Source organism: Anarhichas minor, unplaced genomic scaffold (genome assembly GCF_050575085.1).
Source record: "Anarhichas minor isolate MPS153535 unplaced genomic scaffold, ASM5057508v1 ptg000073l, whole genome shotgun sequence".
Classification (NCBI taxonomy): domain Eukaryota; kingdom Metazoa; phylum Chordata; class Actinopteri; order Perciformes; family Anarhichadidae; genus Anarhichas; species Anarhichas minor.
The window spans coordinates 1,855,857-1,874,333 of NW_027466519.1; the positions used below are offsets into that span (position 1 = coordinate 1,855,857).

Consider the following 18,477-nt stretch of genomic DNA (forward strand, 5'->3'; position numbering starts at 1 on the left):
TTGTTGTTGCATTTCAGAGATCTATTACCTGTGAAGAACCCTCCAAAAAAACGTTTTAGTTATTCTGTTTATTTTGAAAGAAAAAATATAATTCTCTTTTCACAAAACCCTTCAGTACAAGTACCCTGACCGGTAGAACAAATGATACACACACAAACAAAAAGAATACATGAGAAAACACTTGTAAAATTAGCTTTTTTTTTTTTAAATACAAAAAAACAGAACAATAGCATCACGTTCACTCACAGGCAGACATTTTAACAATCGCATCAAGCTCACATCATCACAGATGAGATGAAGAGGAGGATGTTTGTATCCAAGCTGCACATATCAGACACGCATCAGTCTCTGTTTCATTCAGACACAAAACACTTCCTTGTCATACATGAACTGGTGTTGTATTAACAAAACTAGCTTACCAACACAAGAGCCAGCCAACCAGCAACAAGCTCACGGTGACACTTCAGAAAAAAGTACGTAAAGAAAAAAAAAAAAAACACTTTTTTTTACCTTCTGATACAAAATACAATTTAATACTGTATAGAAAGACGCCATAAAATAGGAGTCACCATATCCTATAGTACAATACACAAGAACCCACTGAAGTGCATTTGATTTAACTTGCATGATTAGCATAATGTTGCATCACCAATACGCAGTCAAAGTGCACACGCATCACAGAATGTTTAGAACCCAATAGCTTGCAGCGGTTTTGGGAATGCTCAGCTGATGGATCGACTTGCATTTAAGTTTTTTTTAAAAATTAGATCAAAGGCTCGAATGACCCGGTAACAGCCGGATATTGATGCTGTGTGCAAACTGAGAGAAAAAATGGAAAGGATGTGGTGCGGTTGCTGCTCACGGTGTTGCCATTACAATCAAGCACTCAACAAGACAACACTGCAGGAAAACACCACTTCTGAAAGCAGCAGTCAGCCTGTTACTTATAATACAAATCGATGATCGTCCTTTCAGAGTGCATCTCTCCTCTCTCCGCGGGTCCCGGGCTAAATGTAGCCAGGATGTCCGTAGAGAAGCAGTGCTGATGTTACAATGTAACCGATCGGGGGTCCACATCCGTCTCATTCAGAGACGGAACCGGCCCTTTGCGCTTCCACAGCACGGGTCCCTCAACAATATGTTGTCGCCATGACAGAAGTCCACTGGTAATATGAACAAAATCCACACGTTTGACTACTTCTGCAGTCGTATGAAATCCTCTTAAGTGCCTTGGACAGAGCTGATGTTGAAGAAGAAGCTCAGCTGATGATCCAAATCAGTCCTCCGAGCTCTTCTTCTTGGGACTCACGAGGTTTCGGTACTTCTAGTGAGCTGAAAGCCCACGTGCTGCAGCGTGGTATTCCGTTGATCTGTGAGAGTACGGGCCCGGCTGCGTTTGTTCTCCAAGGGAATGTAAAAATGTGTCCATGAGATGATTATGCAGGAACCTGTAGCTTTAAAATACCTCGTTCATTTACAGTCTGCAGAGCAGAGGAGATTGTCGCTCTCTTAGGACCGATTCTCTCGATGCAGAAGGGAAGATCTGTGAAACAGAACACAGATCATCAGTTATTATCATAGCTGATTAAATATGTTGTCGTTGAGGTGGTTTAATGTTTTTTTCAGTGTGTGCACATGTGTGTGTGTGTGTACACCCACCTAAGAGACCTACGACTGTCTTTCTCCATGTGGTTCTCAGGTCCTTCGCTCTCATACGAGGCCAGGTGCAGCTCTGCAGCAGTAAAACAAGACGAAGCCTGAGTTTGATTTGTTCTCCAACTTGGTGAGTAGACGCGGCGGTCATGCAATTTATATACACGATTAGATAAATACGGAGAAGATCGCGTACTGACCGTCTTCGCTGAAGACAGGCGTGGTGACGAGGTACTGGAGGATCCGGCGGTCTCTGTCGAACGGACAAATCACCTGACGCCAAACCAGGAATTCGCTCACCTGCTTTGCAAGCTCCCAAAGTTTCTGTTGAGACATAAAGACAACAGACTTTATTAACACTGATACCGATTTAACAGATGCTTATCCAGGAAATACACAAAAAAAACACATTTTGTAGCATTATCACACCATACTGTGAGAAGAGGATTTCAAAAAAACAGTCAGAGTTTCTTAATGTCATCTCAAAAGAAATAGAGGGAACTGTAGTGCTCGTTTTAAAGCACAAGGGGGCGCCATTACACACCTCTTGAAAAGCCTCTTCTCAAAGCCATAGCTATGACTGTGGAGCAGTTACATAATTTCACAGTGAATGGTCGAATCTTACTCTCTTGGAATTAGCTTTTAACAATGTTTGTTACTGTGGACTGACCTCAAAGTTGATGTGCCCGTTGGTCAGCCTGCTGGCACAGCCTTCATTCAGGAAGTAGATGTCTTTAATGAGGAGACTGAAGAAAGGGATCACAATCTGGAGGACAGAGACAACAGCCGGTTTGAACTTGACATTTTACACTCGGGATAGTAGGATGTCTTTGTCTGTCCAGAAGACTCCCGTGTGCCCTCTTACCTTCTCCTGGCTGCTGTGTGCCGTCTCAGACCTCTGGGTGGCGCCGCGGAGCGCCGTGCGGTAGTTGCTGAAGTTACTGGACGGGTCCATCTGGTGCTGAGTGAGGTCAGACAAGAGCCGACGTTGATCAAACACGTACATGCGTGCACAAAGTTTGCGCCCACTAAGAGCTGGGAGTCAACTTAAAATAAATCAAAATCTATTGAAAAGTACAAAATAATACATGTACCAGGGAATCACTGGTGTGTGCAGATGATGTATGCAGGTTTTCTTACCTCCAGGATTTCAAACTTGTCGGTATTGACTTTACTCCAGGTTTTCCTCAGCCTGGCAACAGGACTCATGTTCATGCCGGCTGAAAGACAGAGAAACTATGTAAGTATATGAAGCAAACTCAAGTTTACTTCCTTGAAACTCCAGCTGGCACTATGACCTGAATTAGATTTTTCTAATGTGTCTATTCAACAAAGAAACGGTGGGAACCACAATGCACATCATTGCCCAGAAATCACCTGTCTTTTTAAAACAGTGTGGAGAGGCAGAGCTATGTTGGATGCTTTCATTTTTTCGGGTCAAAATACTCACTGATGATGGCCATGAGGGAGTTGAAATTGCCGATGTTGAAACACTCCTGAGCCACATCAATGAAGAACTCTATGATACGTGCTCGGTGTTTCTTCTTCACTGGCTGTAATGACAGAACAGGTGAGTTTTTAGAATGGAGGCCATTGAACAACAAAAGCTTTGGCGTGGGTGAAACAGGGAGGGCCCCCACGTTATTTCTGAACTGTTCCTTTTAAGAGCAACGCACCATACAGATCTCCGTGGCCACCAGGAAACTCAGTCTGTTGAACCAGTTGACGTAGGCCTCCAGGTTGCTGGTTTTACGCTTCCGGAAGAAACCCTAAAAAACAAAAGGTTAGGAGATGACATGGTAAAAATGCAAGCATAAAAATGATGCATTTGTTTGTGTGTTTTCTAGTTTTATACCACGTTTCTGTTAGTGTTTCATTATTTGTGAGAACCGTGGTCTTGTAAGTAAGAACATTAAGTAAACCACTTAGGAAAATAAAGGGATTCTGGGTAGAAAAACAGCAATGTAAGGCAGATATTTGTCATAAATGTGTCATAAATGGGAAAAAAAGGCCTTTACTAGCATTAATACACAACAAATGTAAATACTGAGCTGACTCCAGCCGCCGAGGAAGATATAAATGAAAGCCTCGTAAAAAGCTAGCAAGTGGATCTCGAGCTAAGATTTCGTTTTTTATATTCTTTTTGCCATTCTTTTCTGCATCATCATTTTTTCAAGACTATCCAATAAATAATTTTACAAAAAAAAAAAAAGGAAATACAAGGAGGCAGCGCTGCTACTCTGCAATTTCCTTTGTAAATGGATCCTGACAGCCCTCACACCCACACAACCTGTGGCCCTGCACAGTGAAGCCTGTGACATCTCTGTTGTTATTTCCATCTCATTTCCATCTGCTTCTGGGTCTTTTGGTTTTGTGTGAGACAATCGGTGGTGAACCTGTTTGCCGGGGGGCACTGTTATATAAATAAACATTAGAACAGCTGCTGTATAAAATAAAAACTTGCGATGACGTAATCCCGCCGATTCACGGCTCTATTAACTGCTTACACAACACCAGCAGCCCACTCCACTCCAAACTTCCCCTTTACACTTCAGGACCCCTAACGCTGACTAAACCGCTCTTTTATACAAAGTGGGTCTTATGTAACTGGCGCAGCGCCGCTGAGGACTGAAATGCGGCTCGGTCACAAACAGCGGCTGAAAGCTTGTTCTCAGCGACGCTGATTGAAAGCGACCCTTCAGCTGACTCACAGGGCCACTTAGGAGGAAAAAGAGCCCTTCAGATACACTTAGACTTATGCATAACGGCTCTTTCATACTGTGTTTGATGCATTTTCAAAAGCTACATACAAAAAAAAAAACACTAATTCCCCAAATCTGCCAGCAGGATCTTTCATGTGGCTTCTAAATCAAATTGAACTGAAGCAGACCACAAATTAAATTATCAAAGAAGACCGAAAACTGAGACGCTTGAAGTAAAAATGACTACAATCTGGGACTTTTCTTCATCCTTTCTTTGATGCTGATAATAATAATAATAATAAAACGCTGTATACTTAAGCTGTCTTTAAACAGAAACACCTAAATGCAGCAAGCCATAGCTATTAGATCCATCTATTTACTCATTCTGACTGATATCACCCATTACATCTTGTAGTAGAAAGACAGCTTTATTAATTTCCAAATCATTTCAATCAGGATAATTTAATACTAGAGGGGAAAAGTAAAGAAATGAGGTACACGTTGAATAGGTTTTCTGGTAGAGAGGTTAGATATTATTATTTAGTGTCTAATTGTCTCACAGGCTCGTGTTTGGGATAATGCAAAACACTGAAACTCAATTGTACCTTGTGGTTCTCCAAAGGATCCTTCCTGGCGAATGTTTGGATGAACTCCTCGGGACCGATAAAACTCAGTCTGTCCTGAAGGCGGAGAACAGGGACAGGAAACAATCAGGACAGAATAATAACAGCAATACATGAGAGGGAGATGAATAACAGAAACATTACGAGAACAAGAAAAGGGAGACGCTTGAGAACAAAAAAAAGAGATGACAACATAACTGGAGATGGTGATGGAAACAAAGGAGAGCTACGACTTTATGAAGGGTCATCACAAATAACAAAAAAGTTACACATAAATTAAAAAAACTACAAAAATATGCTGACTGTATAAATAAACTTTCTATTTTAAAAAAGACCACACAAAGGGGTTTATGGGAAAACAATAAAACCAAGAAATAACAATCGTAAAACAAAACTGTAATAAGTCAACACATGAGCAGGACACAGACAGAAAAGAAGACAACTTAACACTTGAACATTTTCATTAAGCCTATAAACGTTTTCTTAAACGCTGCCTTTACACCACCAATGTAATAAATTCACTAGATTGAGATGAATTTAAAAAAAGGCCTGTAAAGTAGTAACCGCATGTCAAGACATAAAAGACATGTGAGAACATCACAGAGACACGACTGCACATTTGCCTCCTAATGGTTACACAGGAGACGTCGCTCCAAATAAGAGTCCCGGATCCCTTCTTACCAGTTCGATGTGCGTGAGCTGCTGGGCGAGGATGAAGGGGTCGTCGCACACGCTCATCACGTCGCCGCGCTGACCCGAGGCCTGTTTGCTTTTCAGGGAGGCGGGCCGCTCCGTCGCCACGGCGTTGAGCGCCGACACGGCCTCCTCGTATTGGCCGAGGGCAGACAGCCGTTTGATCAGCCGCTGGGTCATCTGCTGCATGGCTCGCCAGGAGTACTGGAAGCACAACGCGGATCATTAGACATCAATCGATCCAGCGTATTCATACGGCACATTTCATACGACAGCCAGATATACGTACTTGTCGTGGAAAAAAATTGTAGTTTTCTACATCGATACTCAAAACGGGAAATTTTCCACGGCCGATACTAGCTGACATAAAAGAACAATTAGCCGCACTAGATTTAGCACTGACCTCGTCTCCTCGGGCCACGTGGTGCGTCATGTCCTTGAGGCAGCGCATCATCCTGTCGTCCCTGAAGTCGTACGGAAACGTCTCCGTCCACTCGGTCAGCAGCTGCACCAGCTTGGGCGCCACCTCACGGAAACGGATCTAAAAAAAAAAAAAACATCACACAGCATTTATGAATATAATCTGTCTTTCTGACACAATATGCTGCTGTTAGTTGTTCGTTTGTTTACTTCATTGTTCCCATTAAAGGTGTTTCCTTTCATTTTTATTCCTCTTGTGTCAATTTGAGCCCTCTCTGTCTGTCGGGAAATTTCTTTTGCTTATGAAATAGTCGATAAATATTCTCTCCTAGCAAAGAATTACAGAGGTTTGTGTCTGTGGGTGAGTGTGTGGCGATGTTGTGGTGGGTGTGAGTTTGTGTGGAGGAGAGAGAGTGAAGTGAAGACAAATTATAGCTGTGTGTATGTACGTGAGTGTGTGTGTGTGTGTGTGTGTGTGTGTGTGTGTGTGTAATCCGCCCACCTTGTCCAGCAGGGCGTCTCCGGACCGCTGCTGCTCCACACACAGGTGACAAACCCTCGTCATGAGCTCGTACGGGTGCAGGAAGAGGCGTGAGCTCAGCAGGAAGGTGAACACATACGACCTCTGATGATGAGGAAACACAACAACGGGTTGGAACACACACGCACACACAGGACAGCTGACATCTTTTAACACAACTAGTCTTGTTTACAACCACTAAAACCACTTTACTGGCACTTACGTCGGGGTAGTAGTCGACTGTGGGAACCAGGTGCTGGATCAGGGCCTCGAGGGATGCTGAGACCAAACTGTTGTCGTGGTAACACATCTCCCCGTAGCTAGCGGTGACGCCGTGTCCGTACCGCCGTCCTTTCACCACGACGGAGTTGTGGCGAGAGGACTGCTCGCTGCTGCCGCCGCTGCTGCTGCTGTTGTTGGTGGTGGTGGTGGTGGTGTGGCGGTACGCCCGTCCGGGACAGGAGGTGCTGTGCTGCCGGGGGCTGTGGGGCTGCGGCGAGGAGTACGGGTTCTCTGAAACGGCGCCGCTGCTGTTGTAGTGGTGCTCCCTGGCGGTCGAGGAGGAGACGGAGGAGCTGCGGTACGAGCTGTGAGGCTGCGGCGTGTCGTAGGGGTTCTCTGCGGAGGAGTAGGCGCCGTTGCAGACGTTCTCCTTCGTGGGCGTTGGGGCAGCGCCGTTGTGGTACGGGCTGTGGGGCTGAGGGTGGTTGTTGTTGGTGTTGCCGTACGGAGCGCAAGAGCTGAACTTTCCAGCGTACGGCGTTGTGGGAGGCATGGTGACCTGTAGAAAAGACACAAGGTGGAGGTCAAATCAGGGAGTATAGCATATGATACATATCATCAATCAACTGAGGAAATGAAGCTGTTCTGCTCCTTGATTTGCAACATTGAGCTAATACAACTTTTTCACTAAAACAAAGCAATGTCCACTTGTGATCCCTTGTCACTCATGAGTGACTTGATACAGTTTTTTAGACACTGGAGGAACTAAAATATCACATTTTTTTAACAAGAGAATAGCAATTATTATAGTAAGCTCTGACAAATAAACAGAATTTTGAGTTGAAGAATATGTTTTGATTATGTCCTGTCCCATTAATCATCTCACGACCCCTCAGATTTGTTTAGCAACCCCTCTGAGAACCACTGACCTCACACACCCAGAGGAATTAAAGAGGTAACAACTGTCTAAAACAGTGTAGACAATCACATTGTCTCATAGTACACTCTTCGCGTCATATCGCGTGAAAGTAGTAGATTGTTCCCTGAATGAATTATGATGTATTTTTTTCTTCATCCATCATATTGCTTATTTAAATTAGCAAACCCCAAATCTATTCAATTTATACTAATTTAAAAAATCAGCAAATCTACACATTGAAAAAGCTGTAGCCGGCACATAATAACAAATTATTTTGTTGAATGATCTTCTGTCGATCAGCTAAGCAATCGTTTCACTAATAGTTTCAGCAGTGGCATTAATTATGGTACTACGAAAGTGAAAAACAAGTTAAACAGATAGCATGCTTTATGGTTTTAAATGATACTTTCTCTCTTCATTATGACATCAAACACCAATATTCACTGCTGTTGCACTGACTAGCTTCCAGTCAACATTAGAAGTCACTCTACTCTACTATCGCTACTACTATAGTGCAAAGATCACGACTACAAATGTCTCCTGTACTTTTGCTGCTATTGCACCGTGACACAGCCTCCCTCGCTCCCTTGGAATGTGGCTGGTGTTTGAGCTGGTGTTTGAGCTGGTGTTTGAGCTGCGTCCACATGTTGTGAAAATATCTTGTTTGAGCAACTTGATCACACAAAGCGGAGACTTAGAAGCGTCTGTGAACGTAATTGCACTTAATCACATAATTTTACCCCTCCTCTGTTTACCGTTTTGGCTTTGACTTTTGAAAGATACCTCCTTGTGAAATTCACTTTCCCGAAAAGCTATTTGAAGGTAAAGTCTATTTTACAAATGGGTTTTTTAAAGCCTACTTTTGCACTGTTCTGCTTTATTGTATGTGGTATTTTGTATTTTTCAGGGCGGCATAAGGGGGGGGGGGGAAAGAAAAATAGGCCAACAGATGGATGATCTCAAGACAGCAATGATTTTTTTTTTTGCCTTAATGGTGTAGATAATTGGATTTGAGGTTGGTAAGCTGATCCCAGATCACCACCAAGGCGTGCTTTAACTCTGGAGCCATCTTTATCCCGCTACTGTTGTCTGTCTAGGAACCACATGCCAGCGTAAAACGAAGCCGTACACACATGCACGCACGCCGTGCCAGAAAACACAACCCTGCAGGAATCCAGCCGACTTTTGTTTGTCCATCGCAGCGCCGACAGAGGAGTGTCTGCCTGAGCCAACATCTTACACACACATACCCATGTCCACCATGGCGCCAAGCCCCATGCCGGTGTAATCCAAAAACACACACGCACACACACATGTCACACATAAACAAATGATGGCTTGAGCGACACGCACACACACACGCACACACACACACACACACTCCTGTGTACCACAGCGCCTGGCGTCCTGCCAGTGTCAGCCAGTCCAGTGCCAGCCCGTCTTCTGAACTCTGTGATCTCTGCCTGCTGTTTTCCTTCTAACTCGGTTAAAAGATTAGACTGGCTTTACCTTCCTGAAGTTACAATATAATATAATCTGGAAAAGCTCCGGAGGTCAAGTTGAGATAAGGCATCTACCGGGTAATATTTACACCAGTTAGGACGCCGTTTATTTAGCCTCCAAGCCTCTGTTTTGCATTGAAAGGTGACCTCACGCAAAAAATGGGAAACGCATCTAAAAACTGTTTTTCCAGACTGACTTCCTGAAAAGTTGACCCTTTGGATAGTTTGCGGCTTTCCATGTTGCAGCACCGACATTTTACTCTCTCCAAATCATAGGTTGGGCTCTCCATGGACGCCTTAATGATGGTGTTTGGGAGCGTAATTTCATATTGAAAGCATTGTTTAAAAATCTCTTATTTGTAAACTTTGAAAAAGTGCAGCCTTACAAAAGGGATTTCATGTGTGTAGTAAAGAGCAGAAATGTTAACTTTCTGTTCGAACACTATCCCAACAAAAACCAAAAAGGATACAGTTTCATGCTCCTGTGCTGAAGTTCTTAAAATACTATGCATTGCACGCTTTATAGTGCATTTTCCCTGCCACAGGCATCCGTTTCATATTGTGACAACAAAACAATATCTCCTGTTTGACAAATGGCACCGACTGCAGCGTCTGGTGCCTGAAGTGCCATAACCCGGTTCATCAAAAGGTTCAAACTAATTGAACGTTTGATGGAGCTGCAGGCAAATATCATCTGCTAATGGATTTAACACCAGGCTGCTTCAAAGACACAACCTCATATGAAGGTTTCAGTGAATTTGACACTTATGTGAATGCTGCCTATTAATAGTTTTAGTGTCTTTTTTTCTACCATGCATGAAAGGAATGAATTGTTTAAGGTGCATTTGCTTTGCAGCTGGACGGGCTTCCTTCTTGGATCCCTGCAGAGACACCGAAGTATTGACGGCTTGAGACCAACTTCACTCCAGTTGGTTCCAGAAAACAACCAAAAATATTTCAACCTTTGGAAGACCATTTTTTTTTAACTCACACAATGTGATTTTAAAAAAAAGAAAAAAAAAAAAAAAAAAAAAGGTACAGCCAGCAATGCTGGGACCAGTTATAACAGGAGGGGGGAGAATGAGGGGAAGGGGGGGAAGGGGGGTCTTCAACAATAGAGGTATTATCTATCCTGTCATGGCATTAACGACCGCACAAAGACCCCCGGGAAGAGATCACAGCATATCAGACACACACAGCAGCTTTCACACACACACACACACACACACACACACACACACACACACTCGGCTGGCCACCGTCAGGACGCATGACGCCCCGTCTCTGCACCGAATAGAAGCTGGGATCATCTTCACATCACCAATACGAAGCAGACTTTCTCATTCTTCTGTAAGGTGTGAACTCTTATTACACCTTTACAGACATCATCTATACTGTGAGGTCATGCGCCATAAATCCGCACTTTTATATTGCCAAGTGCAGTAAAAACGGTACAGGGAGCTATCTTGGTGACTTCAGTGAAGGAGCCTATCGAAACTCACGTATTGACATAAGCCGATATAACTTCACGTGCGCTCAAGGGCCTCAAGCAGCTCTAACTTGGTGTACCGAGGGAATACACACAAAATAGATTGTAAAGCATAACAGTTTTAATCATGCGTCACGGTGTGTAAGCACCCTGCGGCTATCTTAGTCCGTCTAAATTGTCCTGACTCAACTGACCCCAGAGTGAAAGTGACCTAATAATAGCCAGCACTGAAACCGGCTGAAACCCCCCCCCCCCCCCCGACGCTTAACCACAACAGGAGCTGAAAGGAACAAGAGAAGATTTGTTTGCAAAGACTTTCTTTTTTTGTGTGACGTCTAATCACATTGGAGGTCTTTAAGCGGGGCCAGGAGCCAAGAAAACACATTCAACAAAGTTCAGCACGTAGGTGAAAACCGCGGTGTGGACACATGGCGTGAGAGGAAAAAGGCACCTGATAAGAAGACCTGTAAAGCAGTTTATCAGAGCGGTAAAAGGTCGATGCATTGCTATCTTTTCTTCTACTTTGCACCGTATGTACTTTGACACTAATAAGTTACGGCAAGTTACAGGCGTCTTCGTCTGGGGGGGAAACCCTTCACAGTCAGCCTTAAATCGTGACAATAAATGAGGTTAAAGTCCAGGCTGAGCTCATAGCACTTCCTCGTGGTTTTGTCAAATATGCACACTGGACAAGTTTGCCACATAACAAACAATCAGCCCTTTAAAACAGCACTACGCAGAAGTCCTGTACAGTAAGATGGGGCCATGTAACCTGCACTAAAGCACGTATACACCCAAAGAAAAGCCAAGCAAGTCCATCTCTCTCTGGAGAGGGGGCTCGCGCCCTGCTGTTTAGACAATTTCACTGTCAAACTGTAATTTGTTACGTCCTGGAGGAGGAGAAGTGGCTATACTTGACTTAGGAATGCCATTTAGGCCACATAGGATGAATCCTTGATGCCTCAATTAGTAGTCTTATCTTCATTTTGTGAGGGTGTACCTTAAGAGCGGCCTACTGAAACTTTTAAATACTATCAGACCTGACTAGCTCACCACATCTTGTTGGTAACTTTGAATTATGCGAATACATATGATCGATAGTAATTAGCTAGTGTATAAATTGTTACTACTTGATGCACTTGTCTGTCTCTTCGTCTCTATGTAAGAACATACGATTTAACTGCTGAATACAAGCATCATTCAAGATGTCATTTTCTGCTTGTTGGCTGTTCCAAGCATAAGAACCTGCAGCCGCCTTTCTATACCCATAATCCTTTGTGTTTTGGGGTTGTTTCTCCTTCACTTTGTAAGACGTATGAATGAAGATTCAAACAATCTGCACAACCAGCTCTCATGTTTGAGGTCTGAGACTCAAACGTTCGGGCGACCACCAGAGTTTAAGTGTCGTCATCACCGGACCAAACGAGACAGAAGTAGAGTAAGGAGTAGGAGGGGGGGGGGAAACAAACGTAATCTCATGGGTCAGGTGAGGCCTCCAGCCTCTGTGAAAACACCAGATGCTGGGACCCGCTGACCACTTCAAAAACCAGCACCTGCAACTACATCTGATAGACGGGCAAACAGAACCGGATACAGACCCCAGTGCTCAGATTGGCTTGAGAGATAAGTGGAATACAATTCACCCACTGCTGGTCTTGTTTTTTTTTAAATCTTTTATTCCCACACACACTGCATTCAAGCACGCATTCCCTTGTGTGTAGGCTCCACACACACACACACACACACACACACACACACACACACACACACACACCCACAGGGCTAGAAGTGCATGGAGGCACACAAGAACACACACGCACCTGCCCCTTGCATGATCTGGTAGGCTAGTACAGTATTAACCTAGTGTCAGAAAGGATAAAGACCCATTATCTCCTCTGCTGCTGGGATATAATAAACCTATAAGCTGGTGTAAGGGGTTCTCCTTCACACAGATACACATTTACTGCCTATAAACCGACAGAGCTCACACACCACTGCCTCACAACACAACACACGCATTTCATAATGAGATCAGAGTTGTAAAACGTTAAATGAGCAGTTTTCAGATCAGTTGAAGTCCGAAAATGTCGCTTGTGTTGGTCAGACTGCCTTTGTGTTAATCATCAAATAAGGTAAACCATTAAATTTGAGGTTTATTCAAGCAGCCTGTCTCGCTCATTTCAGCAAGTTAAGGGACCTCTGGTTTATATATAAGTGTGCGGAGGGAATAAGGCTGTTTAAAGTCTGTTTGGCCAGAAGAACACACGCTTTCTCTCGTTCTTTTTATTCTTTTCCCTACAGACACACACACACACACACAATCTGTTAGTCTCTCTCACAACACACACACACACACACACACACACCATTCCTGGTCTACATTATGGGTTTCTAACTGAGTCATAACACAGTAAAAGTAAAAGCTGACTGTGAAAATGCCCTGCTGTGTAACCACAGTCCCATCACAGGTGCTGGTGAGTAACGTTTGTGTGCGAGTCTGACAGCCAGCCTAATTATAAACTCACATGGGCGGTAAACAACAACAACAACAACAACAACAACAAACGTAGCTAGGAGGAAGAGAATAGAATCAATTGAGGGACATATATTGGGATTAAATTGGATTTTTAAACACCACAAGGCTGAATGAAGGCTTTTGAGGTAACATGATTTTTTTTTATTTTGCTGATAAAAGTTTCATTTCAGAAAATGTTGTTTGTTATAAGCCACGAGATAAACCTTAATAAGGATATTAAACCTTAATATACAGCATCATGGGCAACTTGGTGACGTTAATACATGAATGCAATGAAACAAAACTTTGTCAATAAATAAATAAATAATAAAAGATTGCGATTCTAAACTTTATTTCTATAAAGGTAAATATGGTCTCGCCGTCAGGTATTGCATACCAGAACTGTATCTAGTAAAAAACAATGATCTCACTCTGAGCAAGATGAAAGTTAATTGTCTCCATGAATAACCCCATCATCCACACTCACCGCTGATGCGATGCAGCTCAATGTCCGACCGCAATATCTTTCATTGGCAGAAACAGTTGCAAAAGCGAAGAACCGAAACTATCCAAACTGTGAGGAATCTCCGCCGTCCGTTACGCGCCCGGGATAAAGCTGCACGGTGCGCACTGCACGGATAAAGTCTTTCAGCAGAATGTCTGCACCGTGCTCTCCTCCATTGTGTCCACCGCTTCTTGATATTTGACTCAATTTGAACCAGGCAGCGCCGTAATGATCCTCACAGCGAGGCGTATTCAAATGACTTCCATTGAGCCGGGAAAACCGGCCAATCGCTGCGCGGAGGCGGGCGCCTCTGGGGGCCACGCGGGCCAATCGCGGCGGAGGAGACGAGAAATCGAAATCTCCGGAGAATCTGATTGGCTGGCCGGCCGTCTGTCGAATTCCTTTCTTTTCAACCGCAGCAGCGAGTGTTTTTGTTGGAGAGCTGAAATATGGAAGGTGTAAGGTTTCCTCCCGGAATGCGTGCATGTGTGTGTGTGTGTGGTGGTAAGTTGGTCTCAGTAGCTTAAAAATCAAGCGTTTGTAAAAGTATAAGCTTCCTGTTTTGTTTTGTGTTTATCACATTTAATCTTGTTAAATAAGGGCATTAAGCACTGCCAGAAAAATGTTGCTTCAGGTATACAACACACAGATATGTATAACATCCATCTAAGAAGACAATTATTCAGCTATTCTATATTTGCTATTATATTGTAAGAGGATGACAGCCATGGCAAACAGTGAGCACGAATAGACAAAAGCATATACATTGTAGCGTTGTTTTTGTGCATAAAGGTAATTTGCTACAAATCGTTACTGCTGAACATTGGAGTATTTGTCCTTCCTTACTTAGGTTGCCATTCATTTCTGCACTATGAAATCAGATGGCAGTGGGCGGATGCCATCTTGAAATCAGCTCCAGTATAGGTAACTCATCACAGGGGAAATTTTGTTGGCTTAAAAGCTGCATTCATTCATGTATTTAATTGGTCATTTAGAGGCAGCAGAACAAACTGAACACACATCTGACTCACTATTGTCTCATAAAGTTGTTACAGCGAAGATGTTAGTAAAGTGGTTACACATCCAGCAGACAAGGAGAAAAAAAATGGTACTCATTTTGAGTCTCTGGTCACCTGACAAATATATTTATAAGATATTTGTTTTTGCTTTTTTTTGGCTTCCACCAACTCCTGAGAAAAGTACATTGCTGCCAAATGCTTCCCTGTGTTCACCAGCCAGTCGCTAACTTGTTATGTCATCCGACTCTAGGCAAGTTGCATTCAGTCAGTGGGCTGAATCAGACATTTTGGGATGAAAACTGCTGTCTGTTGTTGTCATAGAGAAGAATAATGGTGAAGAGAACGGGCCGGAGAACCAAAATAATCAGCTGAAAACCACGACATCGCTCCATAAAACCGAGGAGAACTGCAGAGTTGGATGATAATTCCATGTGGGATCGTGGCTCCTTTCATGTCACGCAGGTCGTTTTAAATGATTGGTAATATAAAATATCTTGGTCGGTGCAGCTTTAATCTTTTTTTGTTGCGTTATCATGTGGTAATGCGGTAGAAAGTGGGATTAATCAAGTGCTGTTAGTTGCAGCTCCAACATCAAAGATCAGTTCACGTATCACATAACATACCAGGCCACATACTTGTACCGCTTTTACATACAGTTGTTTGTGTGTGAAGGGTGATGAACACACTCTCAATCTGCATTGGGTCATTCATACCAGACTGTGGGCTCACAGGTAATTACACCTGGTCACGGCCGTTCTCGAAATACCTGGATCTGTGACTGTTTATTGGTAAACCATTAAATTGTACCTTCGTGTAAATCTATAATCACAGTTATTGACTCTCGGCTGTAGTGTGTATACTATTCAACACAGCGGGCTGCGAGGGCAAAGCGTTGATTTACGGGATGCTTCTTTATTTACAAGGAATGCATTGTTTGCATGTTGTTGCATTAACGTCTTTTTTTTCAAGAATTAAGAAAGAAAGAAAAACAGCTTTGACAACAGTCATTTTCTTGATACCCCGATGGGGATTTGAAAGGATTTAACAACCCCACAATGTGGGAGAAATGACTCCACTCCACCCATAACACAAAGTTATCCTTAAATTGCAGTGAAAACAAGAAGATCATCTAACAACAGGAATATATGTACAGTCCTGTCCTGTTTACGTATACACTCATGCACTCCTGGGTCTTTTGAAACAGGTTCAGATTCATTTTTACTTTGGCAGAGATTAAAAACACACCTCATCTCTCTCTCTAAATGTTTAGAATATACTCTAAATATATATGCTATATGCTCCCTTCAGCAGTCTAATTTCCTCTGAAATATGGTAATTAAAGCAAGGTGGGTGCGCACAATACCCGCCCGCTCAACTGCCACTGCACCGCCACCATCCACCTCAGCGGGAGTCCAATCCTTTTCATTGCATAAACATGAAATTACATAAAACACAGCATTAGATTTACAGCGCCGGCCGGGCCCTGACGTTGTGGGCGGCGCTCAGCGCTGACGCCTCTTACATTCTGACACATCACTGTTTGAGGCAAGAATAGCTGATCTCTGAGTCTTTCAGGCTGCAGGGTTTTTCTCATTTCAATAACCCGACTCCTACACCAGCCACCGGAGCGCACGGCTTCCGGCTGCGTAGTTTGCCCGTGCAAGCGCACGGTGCACTAACTTCCGGCGATGCTTGACCTCGGCGACGCTCGGTGAGGGCCCTCGTGAGGTTTGGCCTTTCGATCGGCTTGCCTGACGCCCACGACTGCCAGAGAGCTGTTGAGGAAGACTTACTGTCAGAGCGGCAGAGCAAGGAAGTCAATGGAAATAAGATTAACCTCAACTGAAAGTGAACACCACCACCATTACAAAAAAAGATTTGCTCTATGAATGTCCTCGGCAGTTACTTAAGACCTTTAGGAAGCATTTATGACTGAATGAGTCACATCACATTTTTTTATTCTTGAAAATTCTTTTCGTTGGACTTTAATGACTTAATTGCAGAGGTACGGTAATGTGATGTAATAATGGAGACACGGTAGGGGGAACATCCAGCAGGATTCAAAACACAGGCTTCAATGAAAAGGCGATTTAATTGAGTTTAGGTTGTTTCTGCTTCTTGTCCGCCCACCGTGTCCAGCTAGAAGACTGTTAGTGAAGAGAAGATCAGGAAAAAGTAATCTGCATTCCTGCGTAAATGCACAGAGCTGATGCACAGGCGTTTAGCATGAAGGCCACTTTGTTTAAGTTCTGTATTTACCGGAGAACCACTCATCATCTCGCCTCCGTTGTTTCGCAAAGACTCAGACAAGATAATGCAACAGATGTTTCTGATTTTCCCGTTATTTATCAAAACTACAGACACTGAAAGCTTCATGAGGAGAAACAATGAAAGTAGGAGTCTTGTCATTGATTCTTAGTCGCCATGCTAACATACTCTATCAGGCAAAGGTTTCCTTGTGAAATGATATGCAATGCAATGCTGTAAATACCCTAACATTTGGAGATAAGTAAGGAACAGGCATGCTTTAAATGGGAAATGTTTGTGAGGTTTTCTTTATCATATTTGAGATGCACCTGTGCCTTGTCTTTCCTTCATATACAGGTTTAAGTGGTTAACTTTTCCAAGGTGCGGGTCTTATATTAAACAGCATCATCTGACAATAACTTCAGTGTGACACTCAACAGTCGCCTTAGAAGGCACTGAGCAAAAAGCACCAATTGTGTGTTTGTGTTTGGGGTTACCAGCTTATTAGCTACTATCCAATTCAACCTGCAATGCACTAGTACACTACCTTATCATATTAAATTGGATGTAAATAATGTTTTTGTATTAACAATGGATTGCAATGGAATTATTTTGCCTTTCTGTCCTGCTACTTTATTGCTTTGGTTCACTCTCACCACTCTAATAGTGTCAATTTTGGGCGCAGCCGGCAAGCAGTTAGTAGCAGAAAAAAAAACTATAAAAGCTCAGCGTGAACGCTACCTGCTCCTCCAGATAAGTAGCTACTAGCTAAAGGAACATTTAACAGCAAAAGAGTCCGATACATCCCTCAGGAGTCGGTAGAGACCAAAGGAAGAGCTAAAAGGAGAGGGAATATTGGACTTAAATTGATCAGGTAGCAAGAAACATGACTCCACATCATCCTAATGTCGATGTGTAAATAAACAGATCATTGCTGACACGTTTGACATATCAATTTAAAAGTGTAGTGGTACTTTCTGCTGTCCACAAGTGGCCAATAAATCAATTATTGCAGGTTTAACCTTTGGTTCAGATGGTGTCAGAGATGATTCAACAAAAATGTGGGTTTATAGACATATTCTTTCACCTACATTTTAGATTATTTACATTGAGTACATTACTAATAGTTCAACCAAAATGCCCCAAAATCATTGTTCAAAAGCTTCTGACTGGCAGCGTGTTTTTGGATTTCCAGGAAACAGCGACACAAAACAAATGATGTCAGCGGCCACCAGCAGCAGACACAGACGTATGTGCTGTAGTGCGTGTGGGTGGGACTATACACAGTGACAGCTGGGTGAGATCATTATGGTCGGGAAAGGGGGGAGGGGGGGTAATAAGGGGGGAGAACCCGAGAATCGGGGGAGGGGAGGGGTTGGGGTATAATGGTGTTGGGGCAGAGGGGTGGGGTGGGCTTTTGTGGTGACATTCTTTACTCTGCAGAATGC

General features: G+C 43.3%; 1 protein-coding gene across 1 annotated transcript; it reads right to left on the reverse strand.

Moving 5' to 3' along the window:
• Positions 1 to 53: 53 nt before the first annotated feature.
• On the reverse strand, positions 54 to 13,960 carry LOC142935369 (ras-GEF domain-containing family member 1B-B-like). The gene is made up of 14 exons (XM_076079701.1): positions 13,746 to 13,960; positions 6,835 to 7,392; positions 6,594 to 6,716; positions 6,075 to 6,212; positions 5,660 to 5,875; positions 4,961 to 5,035; positions 3,330 to 3,422; positions 3,104 to 3,206; positions 2,794 to 2,873; positions 2,519 to 2,614; positions 2,324 to 2,419; positions 1,854 to 1,977; positions 1,660 to 1,732; positions 54 to 1,543 (listed from the first exon to the last, which is right to left on the reverse strand). The coding sequence occupies exons 2-14, from the start codon at positions 7,384 to 7,386 to the stop codon at positions 1,510 to 1,512; spliced, it is 1,803 nt and encodes a 600-aa protein (XP_075935816.1). The 5' UTR covers positions 7,387 to 7,392; positions 13,746 to 13,960; the 3' UTR covers positions 54 to 1,509.
• Between the last annotated feature and the right edge of the window lie 4,517 nt (positions 13,961 to 18,477).

What these genes read in the sequence shown, in the direction of transcription:
- LOC142935369 (XM_076079701.1), bottom strand. Translation starts at nt 7,386, where the DNA reads ATGCCTCCCACAACGCCGTACGCTGGAAAGTTCAGCTCTTGCGCTCCG. An exon ending in GAGACGCCCTGCTGGACAAG is followed by an intron (nt 6,213 to 6,593) that starts GTGGGCGGATTA and finishes TTTTTTTTTTAG; the next exon opens with ATCCGTTTCCGTGAGGTGGC. An exon ending in ACAAGTTTGAAATCCTGGAG is followed by an intron (nt 2,615 to 2,793) that starts GTAAGAAAACCT and finishes GACCTCACTCAG; the next exon opens with CACCAGATGGACCCGTCCAG.